We start from the raw sequence: 22,533 nt of genomic DNA on the forward strand, positions 1-22,533 counted from the left end.
GTGGTTTTCGGTCAAGGATTTTGAGCGATTGTTTGTGCAAAGTTTCCAATAGCCTCAGTGTAATTTTGCTTGCCTGGGACCAACGTGTTATACGATAATAAAAACGAGACAATCATAGCATTAAAATACGTTTTAGCTGCCTCCAGTGTTAACAAATTCTTGATACTTTTGAACATTTTGATGTTGTACTTAAAACTCTGGCACAACTGTTTGATATGTTTTAAAAAAAAAACAAATGTTGGGTGTAAAATGACACCCAGGTAACGATATTCAGTAACATTTTGTATTATTTCCTTATTAACAGTTATACTCCGAAAGGATGACATTTTATATTTGTTTAGAAAATATATTGTTGCCGTTTTCTTAATGTTTAATGTACAAACCCTGTTTCCATATGAGTTGGGAAATTGTGTTAGATGTAAATATAAACGGAATACAATGATTTGCAAATCCTTTTCAACCCATATTCAGTTGAATATGCTACAAAGACAACATATTTGATGTTCAAACTGATAAACATTATTTTTTTTGCAAATAATCATTAACTTTAGAATTTGATGCCAGCAACACGTGACAAAGAAGTTGGGAAAGGTGGCAATAAATACTGATAAAGTTGAGGAATGCTCATCAAACACTTATTTGGAACATCCCACAGGTGTGCAGGCTAATTGGGAACAGGTGGGTGCCATGATTGGGTATAAAAGTAGATTCCATGAAATGCTCAGTCATTCACAAACAAGGATGGGGCGAGGGTCACCACTTTGTCAACAAATGCGTGAGCAAATTGTTGAACAGTTTAAGAAAAAAAATTCTCAACAAGCTATTGCAAGGAATTTAGGGATTTCACCTTCTATGGTCCGTAATATCATCAAAGGGTTCAGAGAATCTGGAGAAATCACTGCACGTAAGCAGCTAAGCCCGTGACCTTCGATCCCTCAGGCTGTACTACATCAACAAGCGACATCAGTGTGTAAAGGATATCACCACATGGGCTCAGGAACACTTCAGAAACCCACTGTCAGTAACTACAGTTGGTCGCTACATCTGTAAGTGCAAGTTAAAACTCTCCTCTGCAAGGCGAAAACCGTTTATCAACAACACCCAGAAACGCCGTCGGCTTCGCTGGGCCTGAGCTCATCTAAGATGGACTGATACAAAGTGGAAAAGTGTTCTGTGGTCTGACGAGTCCACATTTCAAATTGTTTTTGGAAACTGTGGACGTCGTGTCCTCCGGACCAAAGAGGAAAAGAACCATCTGATTGTTATAGGCGCAAAGTTGAAAAGCCAGCATCTGTGGTGGTATGGGGGTGTATTAGTGCCCAAGACATGGGTAACTTACACATCTGTGAAGGCGCCATTAATGCTGAAAGGTACATACAGGTTTTGGAGCAACATATGTTGCCATTCAAGCAACGTTATCATGGACGCCCCTGCTTATTTCAGCAAGACAATGCCAAGCCACATGTTACATCAATATGGCTTCATAGTAAAAGAGTGCGGGTACTAGACTGGCCTGCCTGTAGTCCAGACCTGTCTCCCATTGAAAATGTGTGGCGCATTATGAAGCCTAAAATAGCACAACGGAGACCCCCGGACTGTTGAACAACTTAAGCTGTACATCAAGCAAGAATGGGGAAGAATTCCACCTGAGAAGCTTCTAAAATGTGTCTCCTCAGTTCCCAAACGTTTACTGAATGTTGTTAAAAGAAAAGGTGATGTAACACAGTGGTGAACATGCCCTTTCCCAACTACTTTGGCACGTGTTGCAGCCATGAAATTCTAAGATAATTATTATTTGCCAAAAAAAAATAAAGTTTATGAGTTTGAACATCAAATATCTTGTCTTTGTAGTGCATTCAATTGAAAATGGGTTGAAAAGGATTTGCAAATCATTGTATTCCGTTTATATTTACATCTAACACAATTTCCCAACTCATATGGAAACGGGGTTTGTAGATAGATGTCCCTGCAAAACTTCTACCACAAGCATAGGGGAACGGGGCATCGGTGACAGTTAAGTATTTATCACCAAGCTCGTTGGATTACGTGAAGACAAGAGTCCTGTTACTCAAAATCATTGGCTTTTTAAGCTCATACGAGAGGAAGTCCCTGTGTTCTTTCCTTTCGGACTTTGATATATTCTTTTACAGAATCGAGCCGTCGTGTTCTTTCCTTTTCCTACTTTGATATGCTCTTTGATAGAATAGAACATGACTTGTTGACACTTCTGCAAAAAGCAGCAGGTCATGAGTTTCAGTGATGCACAATACATTTCACTCTGGTCTTTGTGAAGCACTAGTCTGTCATGTCTGTGTGATCATGTTTTTGTTTTGGTCATGTTCGGTTTTGTTTTTGGACTTTTTGTGCACTTTTGTTTTGTCTCCATAGCAACCATTAGTTTTCACCTGTCACGTCACGCACCTGTTTCACGTTTTGAGTCACGCACCTGTTTTCGTTAATCATGTCTATAGTATTTAAGTTCATTGTTTTCAGTTTGTCGTTCTGACGACATCCCCACATTTATGCTCTGCACAGTTCTGACTCTTTTTCCATGTCCATCGTTCACGCTGCTCCTTTTTGTCCATGTCAAGTAAGTTTTGTTTATTATTGCCACAGTTAGTGTTTTTTGTTGTTCATAGTTTTTGCCTTTGTGCAAGTATTTGGTTTCATAGTTTGTTCTCCGCCATTGTGCGCGCCTTTTGTTTACTTCCTTTTTTTGTAGTTTAAATAAAAATGTACTTACATTCCCGTCTCGACATAGTCTTCAAATAAGCATCGTCATACCAAAGGTGTTCTAAGGATCTAATGGTAAGCATGAATATTTAGTACGCATCAATAAGCATCCTAAGCTAATCTTTATGTTTGAATAGTTAATGAGCTGCTCAAAAGGCACAAGCTATTTTAAGAGTATAGTGAATCAAAAATGGTCCCAATCACAACAGCGTCAAACTACATTTTCAACCCCATCTATTATGTATCCTGTGATAGTGCGTCAGGCTTTCTTACCATTACAGTTTCTGCTCAACATCCTCCCTGTTGTGCGCTAGGTACCATGTATGCTGTATCCTGAGAAGTCCAGATCATGACTGATTATTTGAGTAACTAATAAAGTGGAACCTCGATTTACTAACCTCTTTATAAACGTTTGTAAATAGAAAAGTTTGTATATTGAAGCACATTTCTCAATAAGAAACAATGTAAACGTGAATGATGCATTCCAGCTTCAACAAAAGTCTATATTCTAATAAAAGTGTGTACACTATGTGTCATGACTTACTTGGTCCTGGGGTTTAGTTTTTCTCGAAGGCAACGGAAAGTTGGCTCGGGCGAGACGGGAATGAAGGTGCATTTTTATTTAAACACTATAAATACAAAACAAGGAAGTAAACAAAAGGCGCGCACAATGGCGGAGAACAAACTATGAAACCAAACACTTGCACAAAGGCAAAAACTATGAACAACAAAAAACACTAACTGTGGCAATAATAAACAAAACTTACCTGGCATGGACAAAAAGGAGCAGCGTGAACGATGGACATGAAAAAAGAGTCAGAAATGTGCAGAGCATAAATGTGGGGATGTCACCAGCAAAACAAACTGAAAAACAATGAACTTAAATACTACAGACATGATTAACGAAAACAGGTGCGTGACTCAAAACGTGAAACAGGTGCGTGACGTGACAGGTGAAAACTAATGGGTTGCTATGGTGACAAACAAGAGTGCACAATGAGCCCAAACGTGGAACGGGTGAAACTAATGGGTAATCATGGAAACAAGACAAGGGAGTGAAAAGCCAGAAACTAAAGAGTCCAATAACTAAACAAAACATGACTAAGACAAAACATGATTACACAGACATGACACTATGAAGATGAACACAATATAAAGCACAACAAAGGGACGATCTCTATTAAATAACAAAGTCAAAACAACAACTAGCTAAACTGTCGTCCAATTCAGCCGACACGCACACACACTGTCACTAGCCCTGTGGTGCGCTCACAGTTTGAAATCACAAACCTCCTTAACTTTAACAGCCATCGCCCTACAATGATTAGAATAAAATCCACTTTACCTTGTCGGTTAATCTTCTTGACGAGCAGCGGAGGGTGGGCTGGTAGTGTTTACAATGCTGTGGATACTTCCTGAATGTTTCAAACCACACATTCATTGAAAACGAAATTGAAGAAGAAACTGAAGCTATTGAGCCATATCGGTTTGAACCGTATGCAAGCGAAACCGACGAAAACGACACGACAGCCAGCGACACGGGAGAAAGCGAGGACGAATTCGGCGATCGCCTTCTAACCAACGATTGGTATGTGTTTGTTTGGCATTAAAGGAAACTAACAACTATGAACTAGGTTTACAGCATATGAAATACATTTGGCAACAACATGCACTTTGAGAGTGCAGACAGCCCAGTTTTCATCAATTAATATATTCTGTAGACATACCCTCATCCGCTCTCTTTCCCTGAAAGCTGATCTGTCCAGTTTTGGAGTTGATGTCAGCAGGCCAGGGAAGCTAGGGTCGATATTCTTCTCTTGATCATCTTCGGTGGCATAATGGACGGTGTGAGCCAAGACATCCAGGGGGTTTAGCTCGCTCGTCTGCGGGAACAAACTGCCGCCATTGCTTGCCGTGCTACCGAGGTCCTTTGTCCCTGAATTGCTCACACACTCCGGCAGATTCAATGGGGGTCTGGCGGCAGATTTCTTTGACTTTATCGTTGGAGGGCTTTGAAGCTTAGGGAAGGTTGTGCAGAACGAAACTAAAACTGAACTGGCAAAAAGGTAAACAAAAACAAAATGCTGGACGACAGCAAAGACTTACTGTGGAGCACTGTCATGATTCGTGGCCCGGATTATGTTTTTGTATTTTCTGTTAGTTTTGGACTCCTTTAGTTCCTGAGTTTGCTTTGGTTGCCATGGCTGCTTATTGTTTTCACCTGCCTCTGGTTAGTGGTCGGCACGCTCAGCTGCTGTCAGCCACTAATCAGAGAGCTTTTTATTCACCTTGCTCGCGTTTAATTCGCCAAAATTCACCCATTTAGAGTTCGGAAATCGGTTAAAAAAATATATGGTCTTTTTTCTGCAACATCAAAGTATATATTGACGCCCAGTCTACATTGTATTTTTTTACTCATCCTTCCCCAGCGTTTTACCTTTTTCCCCATCTTTTACAGGGTGCCTTGTGGCGACCCATCAGCGTTCCTGTTCTGTAACCCTGTACACTGTTTGTTTGTCTAATCTTGAACGGGTTTGTGCTGAAAACAAAGTTCCGTTATACTTGTGCAATGACAATAAAGACCTATCCCAGGGGTCGGCAACCTTTACCAGTCAAAGAGCCATTTTGACCAGTTTCACAAATTATAGAAAACAATGGGAGCTGCAAAATTTTTTGGAAATTTTAAATGAAATAACACTGCATACAATGTTTTTTTTTTTGCTTTGTGCTATGTATAACCAGGGGTCTCAGACACGCTGCCCGCACCTTTAAGTGGAATTCGAAAGCTGGTGCGGCACGCGGGTTTTTATTTAATGGCGCTTGTCAGCGTCATGCGTGCCGTGATGGTACAGCATATAGCGCCCACTACAGTCAGCGTGCCTGATCAGCCACACGTTGTATGGGGCTCCCGCTTTGCTCACGTAAGTAACAGCATGGCATACTTGGTCAACAACCACACAGCTCACACTGACGGTGGCGGTATAAAAAAAAACAAAAAACTTTAACACTCTTACTAATAATGCACCACACTGTGAACCTACACCAAACAAGAATGACAAACACATTTCGGGAGAACATCTGCACCGTAACACAACATAAACACAACAGGACAAATACCCAGAATCCCATGCAGCCCTAACTCTTCCGGGATACATTATACACCCCCCGCTACCAAACCCCGCCCACCTCAACCGACGCACAGAGGGGGGGGGGGTTGATGTGTGAGGGAGCAGTGTTGGGGTGGGGGCGGGGTTTGGTGGTAGCAGGGTGCATAATGTAGCCCGGACGAGTCAGGGCTGCATGGGATTCTGGGTATTTGTCCTGTTGTGTTTATGTTGTGTTACGGTGCAGATGTTCTCCCGAAATGTGTTTGTCATTCTTGTTTGGTTTTGGTTCAAAGTGTGGCGCATTATTAGTAAGAGTGTTAAAGTTGTTTTATATGGTCACCGTCAGTGTAACCTGTGTGGCTGTTGACCAAGTATGCATTGCTGTCACGTACGTGTGGAAGCAGAAGATGTATATTGTATAACAAGTGTTGGGCTGGCACGCTGTTAATACAGATTGTAGAGGGCGCCAAATGTTGTGCCATCATGGCACGCCCTTATTATAGCCGTAAGGGTGAAAATCGGTGAATATTAATCCCGGGAGTTTTCTGCGAGAGGCACTGATATCTGGAAGTCTCACGGGAAAATTGGGGGGTTCAGCAAGTAAGCTGCTGAGCCGCATCAGAGTGATCAAAGAGCCGCATGCGGCTCCGGAGCCGCGGGTTGCCGACCCCTGACCTATCCTATCCATACTCTAATTAGCTGTAGTGCAAGAGCTGCATCATTGCCAGATAGGTTTTCATTGAACAATGTGCTTATTATTTTTGATAATCTCTGGTATTCACCCTGCGCTTTTCTCTCGTCAGATCTACCTGTCGTGGAAGAGCGGACCAGCCGAGGTGAAGCACTGGAAAGACATGCTGGCTCGGCCGCGCACCAACGTAGCCCAGTGGCACGCTCTTAAGGCCTGATGGCACCGCCCCACCCGCCTCCGTGGCCCCTTCTTTCTTCCCGCCCTCCCCCCGGCCCTTCCCGTCCCGTCCTTATGCACAAGACTGACTTGCTGCCAGGCTGCGAAACACGGGTACAATTAGCCATCTGCTCTCTTAAACCTTTAAACTTCTTCTCTCGTCCTCTCTAGCTGTTTTCTTGTTCCCTCTTCTCATAACGGTCCCCGTCTCCATTTTTCCGTGTAGTTGACTCTCCTCTCTCTCTCTCTTCGCTTCTGACTGCCCAAAAACGTCCCTCCGCACTTGGCGGAGGTTTCATTTCTTTCTTTCTATTTGCGGACCCCTCGGTCCTGAACTGCACTACAGCCTGACCCACTGAAGGTGCCAGTCCCGTGGGATCACAGGGAAGTGACATACAGTATAATCCTAGTGTGTAATTATTCCAGGTAAACAATACTCTACAGTATGTACTGTATGTACATAAACGTACTGGTATATTAGGCCGATAGAACTCCCCCCCATGTGTGCTTTCTCCGCCACCTCCCTTCTCTTCATCCGTCTCCAGTGTGCTATATCTTCCATTACGTTTCTCCCCTCCTTTTACTTCAGTGTGGTTTAATGTTTGACTGAAGTCGTAGAAAGCAATCAATACTCGGTTCGTAAAGAAACCAGCTCAGCTCAAGATGCTGTTGATGATACTAGTGTCTCTCTCCCTATTCTCTCATTTCCTCTTTATTGTTCCCTCTTACTCATCCCCTGGTACGATATTATAGTGGACCCCCTTACTCCCACCCGCCACCTCGCCCCCTTGTTGTCCGTGTACCGTGGGTGCTGTGTCGTAGCTCCAACAAAAAGAGAGGTTTAAAGACATACTGTATATGTACTGAACTTTCCCGAAACTGGGGAAGCGGGATGGATTTCTTTTTCAACGGGGAGAGAAAAAAGAAGACGGGGATGGGGGGAAACAACTCTCAATCCGAGACGTTACGATGATGTCATTTTTCACAGCGGCGGAGGGAACCAATTTCGAATCTTCCCTGCAACAAAGGCAACGCGACGTTTGTGCTGTTCTGTGTGCATGCGGTCTTGTTTTGCCCTGTTGTGCTGAAGATCTCAGAGAACCTCTCCCATTTTCCTCACCTGTTTTCGTCTGTGGCGCATCCGCCTGGTGCGCATGTGTGTGTGTGTGTGTGTGTGTGTGTGTGTGTGTGTGTGAGACGGGCATACAGGAGCAACACGACTGACGCAGCAGTCTTCTCTTTTCTCTTTCTCTCTTCTTACTGCCATCAATTCCCCAACCTCCTTTTATAGGGGAACATTATCACAATTTCAGAATGGTTAAAACCATTAAATTCCCAGTGGCTTATTATATTTTTCGATTTTTTTTTCAAAATTTTACCCATCACGCAATATCCCTAAAAAAAAAGCTTCAAAGTGCCTGATTTTAACCATCGTTATATACACCCGTCCATTTTCCCGTGACGTCACATAGTGAAGCCAACACAAACAAACATGGCGGAAAGAAGAGCAAGCTATAGCGACATTAGCTCGGATTCAGACTCGGATTTCAGCGGCTTAAGCGATTCAACAGATTACGCATGTATTGAAACGGATGGTTGTAGTGTGGAGGCAGGTAGCGAAAACGAAATTGAAGAAGAAACTGAACCCTCCCGGATTTTCCGGGAGACTCCCGAAATTCAGCGCCTCTCCCGAAAACCTCCCGGGACAAATTTTCTCCCGAAAATCTCCCGAAATTCAGGCGGAGCTGGAAGCCACGCCCCCTCCAGCTCCATGCGGACCTGAGTGACGTCAGGTGCGCAACACCACGTAAATCGTCGGCCAACCAAAAAGTAACCCCAGTACGCTATAGCCAACATTCACCAGGAGATGGCAACAGACAAACATAGATCACTATTACATTATTCCCCTTTTAGAAATGTATAGAAGTTACTCTAAATAAATAAACAACCCAACCAAAAAATGCAGCAGCTCAATTAAAAAACTGTACTCAAGCCACATTCTTTTTTTTAATTTTAGTACTGAACTCTTAACCCTCATTTGTAAAAAAAATAACATGCTTATTATACAAACAATATTTGTACACCTTTAACACAGATTTTTATACTGTCTTCAGAGATTCAGTTTTTTTGGTGGTACTCGAAACCTTTCTGGGTACCTGCGAAAGGGTGTTCAGCATGGTTAGAAAAATAGTGACAGATAATAGAACAAGGATGGACAATTCAACCCTTAACTCAACAATGAGTAGATGAGTGTTATGTGTGTGTATATGTGTAAATAAATGAACACTGAAATTCAAGTATTTCTTTTATTTATATATATATATATATATATATATATATATATATATATATTGTGTGTATATATATATATATATATATATATATATATATATATATATATATATATATATATATATATATATATATATAATAAAATAAATATATATACAGCTAGAATTCACTGAAAGTCAAGTATTTCTTATATATATATATATATATATATATATATATATATATATATATATATATATATATATATATATATATATATATATAGAGATGAAGTAGTCTTGTGATTTTTTTTCCCACACATACATATATTGCGCTCTACTACGGTGTCGAGCACTATTTTTTGGATAACCTTATTAAGACATATATATATATATATATATATATATATATATATATATATATACGAAATACTTGACTTGGTGAATTCTAGCTGTAAATATACTCCTCCCCTCTTAGCCCCGCCCCCAACCACGCCCCCCCACCCCCAGCCCCCACCTCCCGAAATCGGAGGTCTCAAGGTTGGCAAGTATGAGCTATTGAGCCATATCGGTTTGAACCGTATGCAAGCGAAACCGACACGACAGCCAGCGACACGGGAGAAAGCGAGGACGAATTCGGCGATCGCCTTCTAACCAACGATTGGTATGTGTTTGTTTGGCATTAAAGGAAACTAACAACTATGAACTAGGTTTACAGCATATGAAATACATTTGGCAACAACATGCACTTTGAGAGTGCAGACAGCCCAATTTTCATCAATTAATATATTCTGTAGACATACCCTCATCCGCTCTCTTTTCCTGAAAGCTGATCTGTCCAGTTTTGGAGTTGATGTCAGCAGGCCAGGGAAGCTAGGGTCGATAGGGGGTTTAGCTCGCTCGTCTGCGGGAACAAACTGCCGCCATTGCTTGCCTTGCTACCGAGGTCCTTTGTCCCTGAATTGCTCACACACTCCGGCAGATTCAATGGGGGTCTGGCGGCAGATTTCTTTGACTTTATCGTTGGAAATGCATCTGCTTTGAGTGTCGCAGGATATCCACACATTCTTGCCATCTCTGTCGTAGCATAGCTTTCGTCGGTAACAAACGTCCAATTTACCCTCTCCCCTCTTAAGTCTCTCTTCCTCCCACCCTCGCAGTCTTGTCCCTCCAGCCAAAACACATCCCCATTGTCCTCCGCACCTGGACATAAGGCTAGATAAGAGAAAAGAGTATCTCTCTTTCTTACATTCCTCACTCAAGGTTTAAGCACACAGTCATTGCAGACAACCAAAAGACCACAATTGGAAGAAAAACACTAGCTGTTTTGTAATATGATTATGAAATGAAAAGAAGTAGCACTTAAATACGGATATATATAAATATCTGCCTCCGACAATATCCACACATTCTTGCCATCTCTGTCGTAGCATAGCTTTCGTCGGTAAAGTGTGCGGAACAAACGTCCAATTTCTTGCCACTTTCGCATCTTTGGGCCACTGGTGCAACTTGAATCCGTCCCTGTTCGTGTTGTTACACCCTCCGACAACACACCGACGAGGCATGATGTCTCCAAGGTACGGAAAACAGTCGAAAAAACGGGAAATAACAGAGCTGATTTGACTCGCTTCCCGATGTGACGTCACAATCGCTCCGAGAGCGAATATTAGAAAGGCGTTTAATTCGCCAAAATTCACCCATTTAGAGTTCGGAAATCGGTTAAAAAAATATATGGTCTTTTTTTCTGCAACATCAAGGTATATATTAACGCTTACATAGGTCTGGTGATAATGTTCCCCTTTAACTGCCCTGCCTTCTGAACAAAAGGAAATGCGGGGAATGTTCTATCTGCACTTTTTCAAAAAAAAATGTATGAACAATAATAACAATGAGGGTGGTTTTTGAGGGTGAGTATAGTGCAAATGAAAGGAGTGTATGAAAAGGGGAGGTTGGGGGTGAGGCCGCCTCTGCTCTGTGGCTGGAGGGTGTCGAGATAAAGGAGAGGACACACAGAGGACAGGCTCTCGTCCTCTTCTTTTTTGCCTTTCTGGGTTTTTTCAGTGCATGTGTGCGATGGATTGCTGTTGGCAGCGGGGTAGGGAAGCGTGTGCTTCGTGGAGGTGTGCCAAGGCAGCATTGTTGCGACACAAAAGTGTAAAGCATGATCAGAGCCTCCATCCAAGAGACTGGCAGATGCTTCCTGACGCTGTAAGCATTCTGTATGGAGCGGATTTTGGCCTTGGTTCTGACCCAAGATAACAGGGAAATTGGTGTCTGTGCTTCACACTCAGTGGGTGTGATTTTTTTGAAGATGGACTGATCTGTGACTGCGAGATAGTGTACGAGCAGATAATCTTTCCCCGGGTGCTTGAGACCAGTGCAGTGTTTCAGCGGCTGCCTTGTTTGTCAGCACAAATTCCCTCCGAGTAAATAAAACAGGCTCATGTTGACGGCATTGCAGCTGTTTGGGCTACCTGCTCAAAAGTGCTGGACTTAAAGGCAAAATCCTGTTCAGTTTGACTGAAACAGTTTTTGATATTATTTCATTATTTATGATGGAACATATTTGTCACACAAATCCAAATTCCTTGTTCTGTTGTTTAAATTTGTTGTTTATGTTTGCTTGCCTGTTAGTTAGCAGGATTATTCAAACACTACCGACTTTATTTATGCACCCGATTTAGCACCGTGCTAATTTCCGTCTGTAGTCCTTTATGGTGCATCTATCATCCACAATTAGATTACACAGGATTGAAAATGCACAACGATATTGAAATGACATGATGATAAACAATTTAAAATACAAGTACAAACCCCGTTTCCATATGAGTTGGGAAATTGTGTTAGATGTAAATATAAACGGAGTACAAAGATTTGCAAATCATTTTCAACCCATATTCAATTGAATGCACTACAAAGACAACATATTTGATGTTCAAACTCATAAACTTTATATAATTAACTTAGAATTTCATGGCTGCAACACGTGCCAAAGTAGTTGGGAAAGGGCATGTTCACCACTGTGTTACATGGCCTTTCCTTTTAATAACACTCAGTAAACGTTTGGGAACTGAGGAGACACATTTTTGAAGCTTCTCAGGTGGAATTCTTTCCCATTCTTGCTTGATGTACAGCTTAAGTTGTTCAACAGTCCGGGGGTCTCTGTTGTGCTATTTTAGGCTTCATAATGCGACACAAATTTTCAATGGGAGACAGGTCTGGACTGCAGGCAGGCCAGTCTAGTACCCACACTCTTTTACAATGAAGCCACGTTGATGTAACACGTGGCTTGGCATTGTCTTGCTGAAATAAGCAGGGGCGTCCATGGTAACGTTGCTTGGATGGCAACATATGTTGCTCCAAAACCTGTATGTACCTTTCAGCATTAATGGCGCCTTCACAGATGTGTAAGTTACCCATGTCTTGGGCACTAATACACCCCCATACCATCACACATGCTGGCTTTTACACTTTGCACCTATAACAATCCGGATGGTTCTTTTCCTCTTTGGTCCGGAGGACACGACGTCCACAGTTTCCAAAAACAATTTGAAATGTGGACCACAGAACACTTTTCCACTTTGTATCAGTCCATCTTAGATGAGCTCAGGCCCAGCGAAGCCGACGGCGTTTCTGGGTGTTGTTGATAAACGGTTTTCGCCTTGCATAGGAGAGTTTTAACTTGCACTTACAGATGTAGCGACCAACTGTAGTTACTGACAGTGGGTTTCTGAAGTGTTCCTGAGCCCATGTGGTGATATCCTTTACACACTGATGTCGCTTGTTGATGCAGTACAGCCTGAGGGATCGAAGGTCACGGGCTTAGCTGCTTACGTGCAGTGATTTCTCCAGATTCTCTGAACCCTTTGATGATATTACGGACCGTAGATGGTGAAATCCCTAAATTCCTTGCAATAGCTGGTTGAGAAAGTTTTTTCTTAAACTGTTCAACAATTTGCTCACGCATTTGTTGACAAATTTGTGACCCTCGCCCCATCCTTGTTTGTGAATGACTGAGCATTTCATGGAATCTACTTTTATACCCAATCATGGCACCCACCTGTTCCCAATTAGCCTGTTCACCCGTGGGATGTTCCAAATAAGTGTTTGATGAGCATTCCTCAACTTTATCAGTATTTATTGCCAACTTCTTTGTCACGTGTTGCTGGCATCAAATTCTAAAGTTAATGATTATTTGCAAAAAAAAAAAATGTTTATGAGTTTGAACATCAAATATGTTTTCTTTGTAGCATATTCAACTGAATATGGGTTGAAAATGATTTGCAAATCATTGTATTCCGTTTATATTTACATCCAACACAATTTCCCAACACATATGGAAACGGGGTTTGTACAATACATGCCGCCCTGAGATCGGTAGGTTGTGAGTTCAAACCCCGGCCGAGTCATACCAAAGACTATAAAAATGGGACCCTTTACCTCCCTGCTTGGCTCTCAGCATCAAGGGTTGGTCCCCTTTAAGTTGAGGTATCAGTGTATATTCTCCCGAGAACCATTTTTTTCTGGTCAGTTAAATATTTCGGGGGAAAATAGCCCCGTTTTGCATCATGTCTGAGATCAGTCTTATTTTCTTTCATCAAGCACAAGTCAACATCATCGTATAAGTTCAAGATAACATAATAGCCAGGAGATTAGATCTACAAACCTCAATTTGAGTCTCATCTGCACAGGTTTAGTGATCAGATTGTGTCTCTCAGCTAGTGTGGAGTCACACTGTGGGCTGTTAGTGCCTTCATTCCTTGGACTACTGAGGAAACACACAGTTTGCTGAGAAAAAAAACGATAACACAGGTGAACTGCACTTTTTTTTTCAGCCTTCCCGTTAAGGTCTATTCAGGTGTACTGTAGAGGAGGCTACGCCGGATAGTCGAACCTCAGATTCAGGAGGAACAGTGTGGTTTTCGTCCTGGTCGTGGAACTGTGGACCAGCTCTATACTCTCGGCAGGGTCCTTGAGGGTGCATGGGAGTTTGCCCAACCAGTCTACATGTGCTTTGTGGACTTGGAGAAGGCATTCGACCGTGTCCCTCGGGAAGTCCTGTGGGGAGTGCTCAGAGAGTATGGGGTAACGGACTGTCTTATTGTGGCGGTTCGCTCCCTGTATGATCAGTGTCAGAGCTTGGTCCGCATTGCCGGCAGTAAGTCGGACCCGTTTCCAGTGAGGGTTGGACTCCGCCAGGGCTGCCCTTTGTCACCGATTCTGTTCATAACCTTTATGAACAGAATTTCTAGGGCGTTGAGGGTATCTGGTTTGGTGGCTGCAGGATTAGGTCTTTGCTTTTTGCAGATGATGTAGTCCTGATGGCTTCATCTGGCCAAGATCTTCAGCTCTCACTGGATCGGTTCGCAGCCGAGTGTGAAGCGACTGGGTTGGGAATCAGCACCTCCAAATCCGAGTCCATGGTTCTCGCCCGGAAAAGGGTGGAGTGCCATCTCCGGGTTGGGGAGGAGATATTGCCCCAAGTGGAGGAGTTCAAGTACCTCGGAGTCTTGTTCACGAGTGAGGGAAGAGTGGATCGTGAGATCGATAGGCGGATCGGTGCGGCGTCTTCAGTAATGCGGACGCTGTATCGATCCGTTGTGGTGAAGAAGGAGCTGAGCCGGAAGGCAAATCTCTCGATTTACCGGTCGATCTACGTTCCCATCCTCACCTATGGTCATGAGCTTTGGGTCATGACCGAAAGGACAAGATCAAGGGTACAAGCGGCCGAAATGAGTTTCCTCCGCCGGGTGGCGGGGCTCTCCCTTAGAGATAGGGTGAGAAGCTCTGTCATCCGGGGGGAGCTCAAAGTAAAGCCGCTGCTCCTCCACATCGAAAGGAGCCAGATGAGGTGGTTCGGGCATCTGGTCAGGATGCCACCCGAATGCCTCCCTCGGGAGGTGTTTCGGGCACGTCCGACCGGTAGGAGGCCACGGGGAAGACCCAGGACACGTTGGGAAGACTATGTCTCCCGGCTGGCCTGGGAACGCCTCGGGATCCCCCGGGAGGAGCTGGATGAAGTGGCTGGGGAGAGGGAAGTCTGGGCTTCCCTGCTTAGGCTGCTGCCTTCGCGACCCGACCTCGGATAAGCGGAAGAAGATGGATGGATGGCCTTTATGAGAGACAAGAAAACAAAAATGTTGGGTTTCGTACTAGGTGGCTAGCAATGTACCTAATGAATAGTAATCCTCTAAATACCTCTAAATAACTTTAAAAATGCATTCAAAAACAGTCAACAATATTTAATTTACGTTGCGTAACCTGTATAATAACCAAAGTGTAGCAACATTGTTATTGTAAGAACTATTTTTCTAGCGTACCAACACATCGGCGTGCTACAGCACTAGCCGTAAAAGCTAACCACGGAAAGAGATAAGCTCGCAACTGTGTGAACACAAAACACGTTTGAGTTTGGAATGCAAAACACAATGCGATAAGACACCAATCTGGACTGACTGAAAAACATGAACAATCATATTACAGTATCTGTAAAGTTTTAGCCCACATTTCATGTTTTGTTTGTACACAGCTAGCCAGACTGTGTATGCTGTGTCATGAGCAATATAAAGTGATGGTTGCCTCTTTGGTCCAGCAGGGTTTTTTTCCCGGTTTATATTGGTAAGCACTCCATTTATGTCAAAATAGCATGGCTTAAAATTCCAGATTTTGCAGCTTCAAGTCACTTTTACCTCAGTCTCTCGGCTTCTGTTTACGCCAACGTCTCACTCTTGCTTCGTGCTCGCTTCTAGAAACAGTAGTTTTTCGTCCATACATCAAGATTCACAAAAATAAGGTTGTGAATCCTCATTCGTCCAAAAATACGTCGTCTTCCTTGTTTGTCACTGAATCTGACATGATTAGAATACACACACGCCTTTGTTTCCGGAAGTAAGAACACGCATTTTTTGCCTCCTGTTTCCGTAATCTAGAAGAGCTCCGCCTCCGACAATACAGTTTTGACTGAAAAATGTAATTTCCTCACTACTGATTGTAAAAGGGTGTAACGGTACACACACATTTCGGTTCGGTACGTACCTCGGTTTAGAGCAGTGGTTCTTAACCTGGGTTCGATCGAATCCTAGGGGTTCGGTGGAGCCTCCGCCACGGAGGTAAAGACACATCCGACTTATCGTGTAAATAAAAACTTCTCCCTATCGGCGTATTATGGATACCCCCAAACAATGTTCCCTCTAATTTCCATCTTATTTGCAGGTTTTTTGAGTGATTGATTGAAACTTTTACTAGTAGATTGCAGAGGAAGAGAATACATTATATGAAACAGTACAGTCCATATTCCGTACAATTGACCACTAAATGGTAACACCCCAATAAGTTTTTCAACTTGTTTAAGTCGGGGTCCACGTTAATCAATTCATGATAATGTGTGTAAGGTGTTTAATTTGTTGTGAGTTCATAGACTGTGTTGGTTTTGTTCTTTGAACAAGGTGATGTTCATGCACGGTTCATTTTGTGCACCAGTAAAAAAAAGGTATGACTTTTTCTTGAATTTGAAAAAAACAAAAATTTTATTTTTCACTAAAGAAGGGTTCGGTGAATGCGCATATGAAACTGGTGGGGTTCGGTACCTCCAACAAGGTTAGGAACCACTGCTTTAGAGGTCACGGTTCGGTTCATTTTCGGTACAGTAAGAAAACAACAAAATATAAATTATTTGGTTATTTATTTACCAAATTTGTAAACAATGGATCAGTGCAATCAGTGTTATTATTATCCTGCTAAGGATAATAATAACATACGTATACACACAGGGTCCATTGCCAGGGTTAATGTGGTCAACATATATAAAATAAAAACTAAATAAGATAAGGCTCAGAATGGTTTCTTAACAAAACCTTTCTACATATAAAGTGTTTTTTTTGATTGATTGATTGAGACTTTTATTAGTAGATTGCACAATACAGTACATATGCCGTACAATTGACCACTAAATGGTAACACCCCAATAAGTTTTTCAACTTGTTTAAGTCGGGGTCCACGTTAATCAACATTAAACTGCCTCAAGTTGTTGCTCAGATTAAATAAAATGACAAAACTTTTCTTCTACATATAAAAAGTGCAACATTAAAGGGGAACATTATCACAATTTCAGAACGGTTAAAACCATTAAAAATCAGTTCCCAGTGGCTTATTTTATTTTTCAAAGTTTTTTTTCAAAATGTTACCCATCACGCAATATTCCTAAAAAAAGCTTCAAAGTGCCTGATTTTAACCATCGTTATATACACCCGTCCATTTTCCTGTGACGTCACATAGTGATGCCAATACAAACAAACATGGCGCATAGAACAGCAAGCTATAGCGACATTAGCTCGGATTCAGACTCGGATTTCGGCGGCTTAAGCGATTCAACAGATTACGCATGTATTGAAACGGATGGTTGTAGTGTGGAGGCAGGTAGCGAAAACGAAATTGAAGAAGAAACTGAAGCTATTGAGCCATATCAGTTTGAACTGTATGCAAGCGAAACCGACGAAAACGACACGACAGCCAGCGACACGGGAGAAAGCGAGGACGAATTCGGCGATCGCCTTCTAACCAACGATTGGTATGTGTTTGTTTGGCATTAAAGGAAACTAACAACTATGAACTAGGTTTACAGCATATGACATACATTTGGCAGCAACATGCACTTTGAGAGTGCAGACAGCCCAATTTTCATCAATTAATATATTCTGTAGACATACCCTCATCCGCTCTCTTTTCCTGAAAGCTGATCTGTCCAGTTTTAGAGTTGATGTCAGCAGGCCAGGGAAGCTAGGGTCGATATCCAGGGGGTTTAGCTCGCTCGTCTGCGGGAACAAACTGCCGCCATTGCTTGCCGTGCTACCGAGGCCCTTTGTCCCTGAATTGCTCACACACTCCGGCAGATTCAATGGGGGTCTGGCGGCAGATTTCTTTGACTTTATCGTTGGAAATGCATCTGCTTTGAGTGTCGCAGGATATCCACACATTCTTGCCATCTCTGTCGTAGCATAGCTTTCGTCGGTAAAGTGTGCGGAACAAACGTCCAATTTCTTGCCACTTTCGCATCTTTGGGCCACTGGTGCAACTTGAATCCGTCCCTGTTCGTGTTGTTACACCCTCCGACAACACACCGACGAGGCATGATGTCTCCAAGGTACGGAAAACAGTCGAAAAAATCGGAAAATAACAGAGCTGATTTGACTCGGTGTTTGAGAAAATGGCGGATTGCTTCCCGATGTGACGTCACAACGTTTAATTCGCCAAAATTCACCCATTTAGAGTTCGGAAATCGGTTAAAAAAATATATGGTCTTTTTTTCTGCAACATCAAGGTATATATTGACGCTTACATAGGTCTGGTGATAATGTTCCCCTTTAATCTTACTTAGATTTCAGTTTTTGCAGTGTCGGGATAACGCAGTGCTCGAGGATTGATCAATCCTTGGCGAAGTAAACTGGGCAGAATTTTGGCGATATTCTTTTGAACTCGTTAGACTGCCAGTGCAAGAAGGCTGCAGGCAGACTGGTTGCTAGGTGGCATGTTTGGAAACAGCCCACCGTTTCCCCCCCTGCTTTTGTTTGCCTACATGCAAATGTGTAACCTTTGTTTGTACTCAACTCTCCCTTGAGCCGGGGCAGTTTATGAAAATGATCCACTATGATCGTTACGTGATCACATCCAGTGCAAACCGCACCGACAGTCACGCTCAAGGTCACAAAGCGAATAAACATTTAAATAGGATTTTTTTTTTTTTTCATCTGCACTTACATATGATTCGTCCATAACAAAAAATGGCATGATAATAAACAGTGTCTCCTTGCCAGAAGCGCCACTACAACAGAGACTAGGCTAAACAACACAGAAGAGAAAGGAAGAGTGCTCTTTAACCACCACCTGTCTCATGCTTCTAAACGGTGCCATTTGTTGGCACCAAAACTGTCAGTAATGACCTTCAACAAACACACAGCTCATGAATATTGCACGGCAAGGTTGCAGATGCTCAGCTTTTTATTGTTTTTTGCTTTGTTTTGTTTTTTGCAGCCTCACAGTCAGATTTACAAACATATGAACCCTAAAGAGTATCTTATTCACCATTTGATTGGCAGCAGTTAACGGGTTATGTTTAAAAGCTCATACCAGCATTCTTCCCTGCTTGGCACTCAGCATCAAGGCTTGGAATTGGGGGTTAAATCACCAAAAATTATTCCCGGGTGCGGCGCCGCTGCTGCCCACTGATCCCCTCACCTCCCAGGGGGTGAACAAGGGGATGGGTCAAATGCAGAGGACAAATTTCACCACACCTAGTGTGTGTGTGACAATCATTGGTACTTTAACTTAACTTTAACTTTACACATACAAACTGTAGCATACAAAAAAGCACATTTAATAAAAAAAAACGTTATTATGGTCTTACTTTTACTCAGGCCCGGCCCTAACCAATCTGGCGCCCTAGGCAAGATTTTAGGTGGCGCCCCCCCCACATCGGCAGTGAAGTGTATATACTCACAAGAACCCGAATAGCTTTGTCTTTGACCTTTTTTTTTTTACTTACAACTATACCTAATATATAAAGGGGTGGAAAAGTGACTATTACCTGCAGGGCAAACATTAGCTAACCAGAAGGCAATAACAATGTAAACAAAAAACACCTGCTTAAAAGATCTAATACAAATGTCCCTGAGGAATGTAAGGTGGGAGTACTGTAATTACCTAACGTTACATTATTATTTTCCATAACAATTTAGCCCACTCCACAATATTAACCCGACGTTAAAACAGAACTAGCTATTTATTGATTAGCAATTGCCGAATCATGTAACATTAGCTTAATGCTAAAAAGCCAGGTTACTATCACATTCTGTAACAGACAAATAATTTCATGTAGGCTAACGTTACCTACCTGCTACCTCTGTCTTTTCTCGTTTCTTCTCTTCTTTTCTCTTTTTTCTTCCCTGGGCACCTGACAGTTTTGGCCGTTTTGACATCTTGTGTTGGTTTTTTGATGTGGTGACGTCCAAAAAGAGTCATGATACGCGAAGGGAGGTGGCGCACCGTGCGGGGGGAGGAGGGGGGGCGTAATGTTGTAACAAATAATATTTCTATTAAATAGGCTTTACTTTGCATTTTATTTAACGTGAGATTATTTTTTGTATTTAGAAATAATAGTAACAACTTTTTTTTTCTTTTTTTTTTTCTCCAACATTTGTGGCACTGGCATGGCGCCCCCTGATGGACGGCGCCCTTAGCATTTGCCTATACGGCCTATGCCACGGGCCGGCCCTGCTTTTACTTATAAGTGCGGGAACAGTGGTGTTGGTGTTGGAGGAGTTGTGAATGAATGAAATATGAAATCCGTGCTGCAGTCTGCAGGTGTACCTAATGTTGTGTCCCTGCAGTCGTTCACGGCTCCTCCGGGGCGAGCATTGTTGTTTTTGCACTTTTTTTTGGCTTCTTGTTAAGTGACTTTTTTTGGGTGGATTCGGTCTTGCACGTGGAGGGTTTGGGTGTGGGCTTTGGTTGGTGTGGCGCTCCGGTTGGGGGGTGCATTCTGCGGCGGAGGTGCATTAACTGGCACCAGGAGGCGGGATTACTGGAGCCTCAGCCAGTGCGTCTTCGCAGCAGTTTTATGATTGCTCAGCACAAGAAATACGTTACACACATACAGTTGTTGACAAAATACACTGTACATTATATACCTCAGCTAATTAAACTATGGAAATGTATAATATAATTCATATAGCAATACGGTCTCACTGCACAGCAGACCAGCAGTTAGCCGAGTCATTGCGCAATCCATGTTGAGGCACTGAGTGACGTGCCTCAACTGGCTGCTGATCACCGCACCGTCTCTTCTCAGTATTTGAACGGCAAATGTGAAAATTCAGCGATTTTGAATAAAAATAATCTAAAACTGGTGAAGTTAAATGGAAAATAACTTTATAGTATAATCACTGGATACATATAGCAATTTAATTATTTTTTTTTCTTTTTACATTTTTTTTTCTTTCCATGATGGCAGGTGAGGCGGTGCCTCACCTGCCTCTAGTGACCGCACGTCACTGATATATATATATATATATATATATATATATATATATATATATATATATATATATATATATATTCCTCGCGTACTAATTGACTGAAAGAGCACGCACTTGGCGCGATGATGTCATGTTATTGATGGAAAAATGCATTTTTAGACAATATGATTTGCCTGAGCGGCTAGGAGACCCCGAGAGTAACAAGCGCTTGCCTTGTTGCCTTTCCATTAAGAACAATAAACTAGTTTTTAGTATAAGTTTGCTGGTTTCCAGAAGTGTAATGCCGAGCGCATATCATTATGTCAAGACAATGGCACTAGCATTTTCTTAATTCTTAATTTCTTGTTCTATTGGCAGATAATTTTGCTTAATTCAAGTAAAATACCCCTCATTTTTGTATTTTTTTTTCTTGTTTTTGAACACTGACTTTTTGCAGTGTAACTGACATGCAAGCAAGCAAAGAACGGAGGGAGCCTTTTAACTCTTTGTTGGCTGAGTAAGCAACTTATCCTTGGGAGCCATGCAGGTAATATTGTTTGTCCTTGTCGCAGCTTGTCCTCCCTTATTGTGTCACGCAAGTTTTCCCTTGATGGATGGGGCGTCAGTGAGTCACTCCTGTGGAAATGTGCCTGCTCTGCTGTAGTTGTGCAATATTGAATTAAAGCTACACTGCGCTGAACGTGTGCGGATTGGGAGGCTGCGCTGCTCCCGTTGCTGAATCGCCGTGTAATGGCCATACTTACCAACCTTGAGACCTCCAAATTCGGGAGAAAGGGGGCGGGAGTATATTTATAGCTAGAATTCACTGATATTCAAGTATTTCTTATATATATTTATATATAAATAAAATAAATACTTGACTTTCAGTGAATTCTAGCTATATATATTGGTGTATTTTATTATATATATATATATATATATATATATATACCGTATTTTTCGGAGTATAAGTCGCTCCGGAGTATTAGTCGCACCGGCAGAAAATGCATAATAAAAAAGGAAAACAACATATATAAGTCGCACTGGAGTATAAGTCGCATTTTTGGGGGAAATGTATTTGATAAAAGCCAACACCAAGAATAGACATTTGAAAGGCAATTTAAAATAAATCAAGAATAGTGAACAACAGGCTGAATAAGTGTACGTTATATGAGGCATAAATAACCAACTGGTATGTTAACGTAACATATTATGGTAAGAGTCATTCAAATAACTATAACATATAGAACATGCTATACGTTTACCAAACAATCTGTCACTCCTAATCGCTAAATCCCATGAAATCTTATACGTCTATCTCTTACATGAATGAGCTAAATAATATTATTTGATATTTTACGCTAATGTGTTAATCATTTCACACATAAGTTGCACCCCCGGCCAAACTATGAAAAAAAACTGCGACTTATAGTCCAAGAAATACGGTAAATAAAATAAATACTTGAATTTCAGTGTTCATTTATTTACACATATACACACATAACACT

General features: G+C 42.1%; 2 protein-coding genes across 3 annotated transcripts in view; both read left to right on the forward strand.

Annotated features, from left to right (window-relative positions):
• Positions 1 to 8,837, forward strand: part of LOC133612273 (uncharacterized) — a 120,544-nt gene extending 111,707 nt beyond the window's left edge. For both annotated transcript variants that reach the window (XM_061969523.2, XM_061969524.2), the window contains one exon: positions 6,644 to 8,837. In XM_061969523.2, coding sequence (XP_061825507.2) covers positions 6,644 to 6,748 — 105 coding nt within the window. In that variant the 3' untranslated portion in view covers positions 6,749 to 8,837. The remainder of the gene's footprint in view (positions 1 to 6,643) is intronic.
• The window catches only part of fads2 (fatty acid desaturase 2), a 253,327-nt gene that overhangs the window by 96,799 nt on the left and 133,995 nt on the right, over positions 1 to 22,533 (forward strand). The window lies entirely within an intron of this gene.

This window comes from Nerophis lumbriciformis, linkage group LG10 (assembly GCF_033978685.3).
Source record: "Nerophis lumbriciformis linkage group LG10, RoL_Nlum_v2.1, whole genome shotgun sequence".
Classification (NCBI taxonomy): Eukaryota; Metazoa; Chordata; class Actinopteri; order Syngnathiformes; family Syngnathidae; genus Nerophis; species Nerophis lumbriciformis.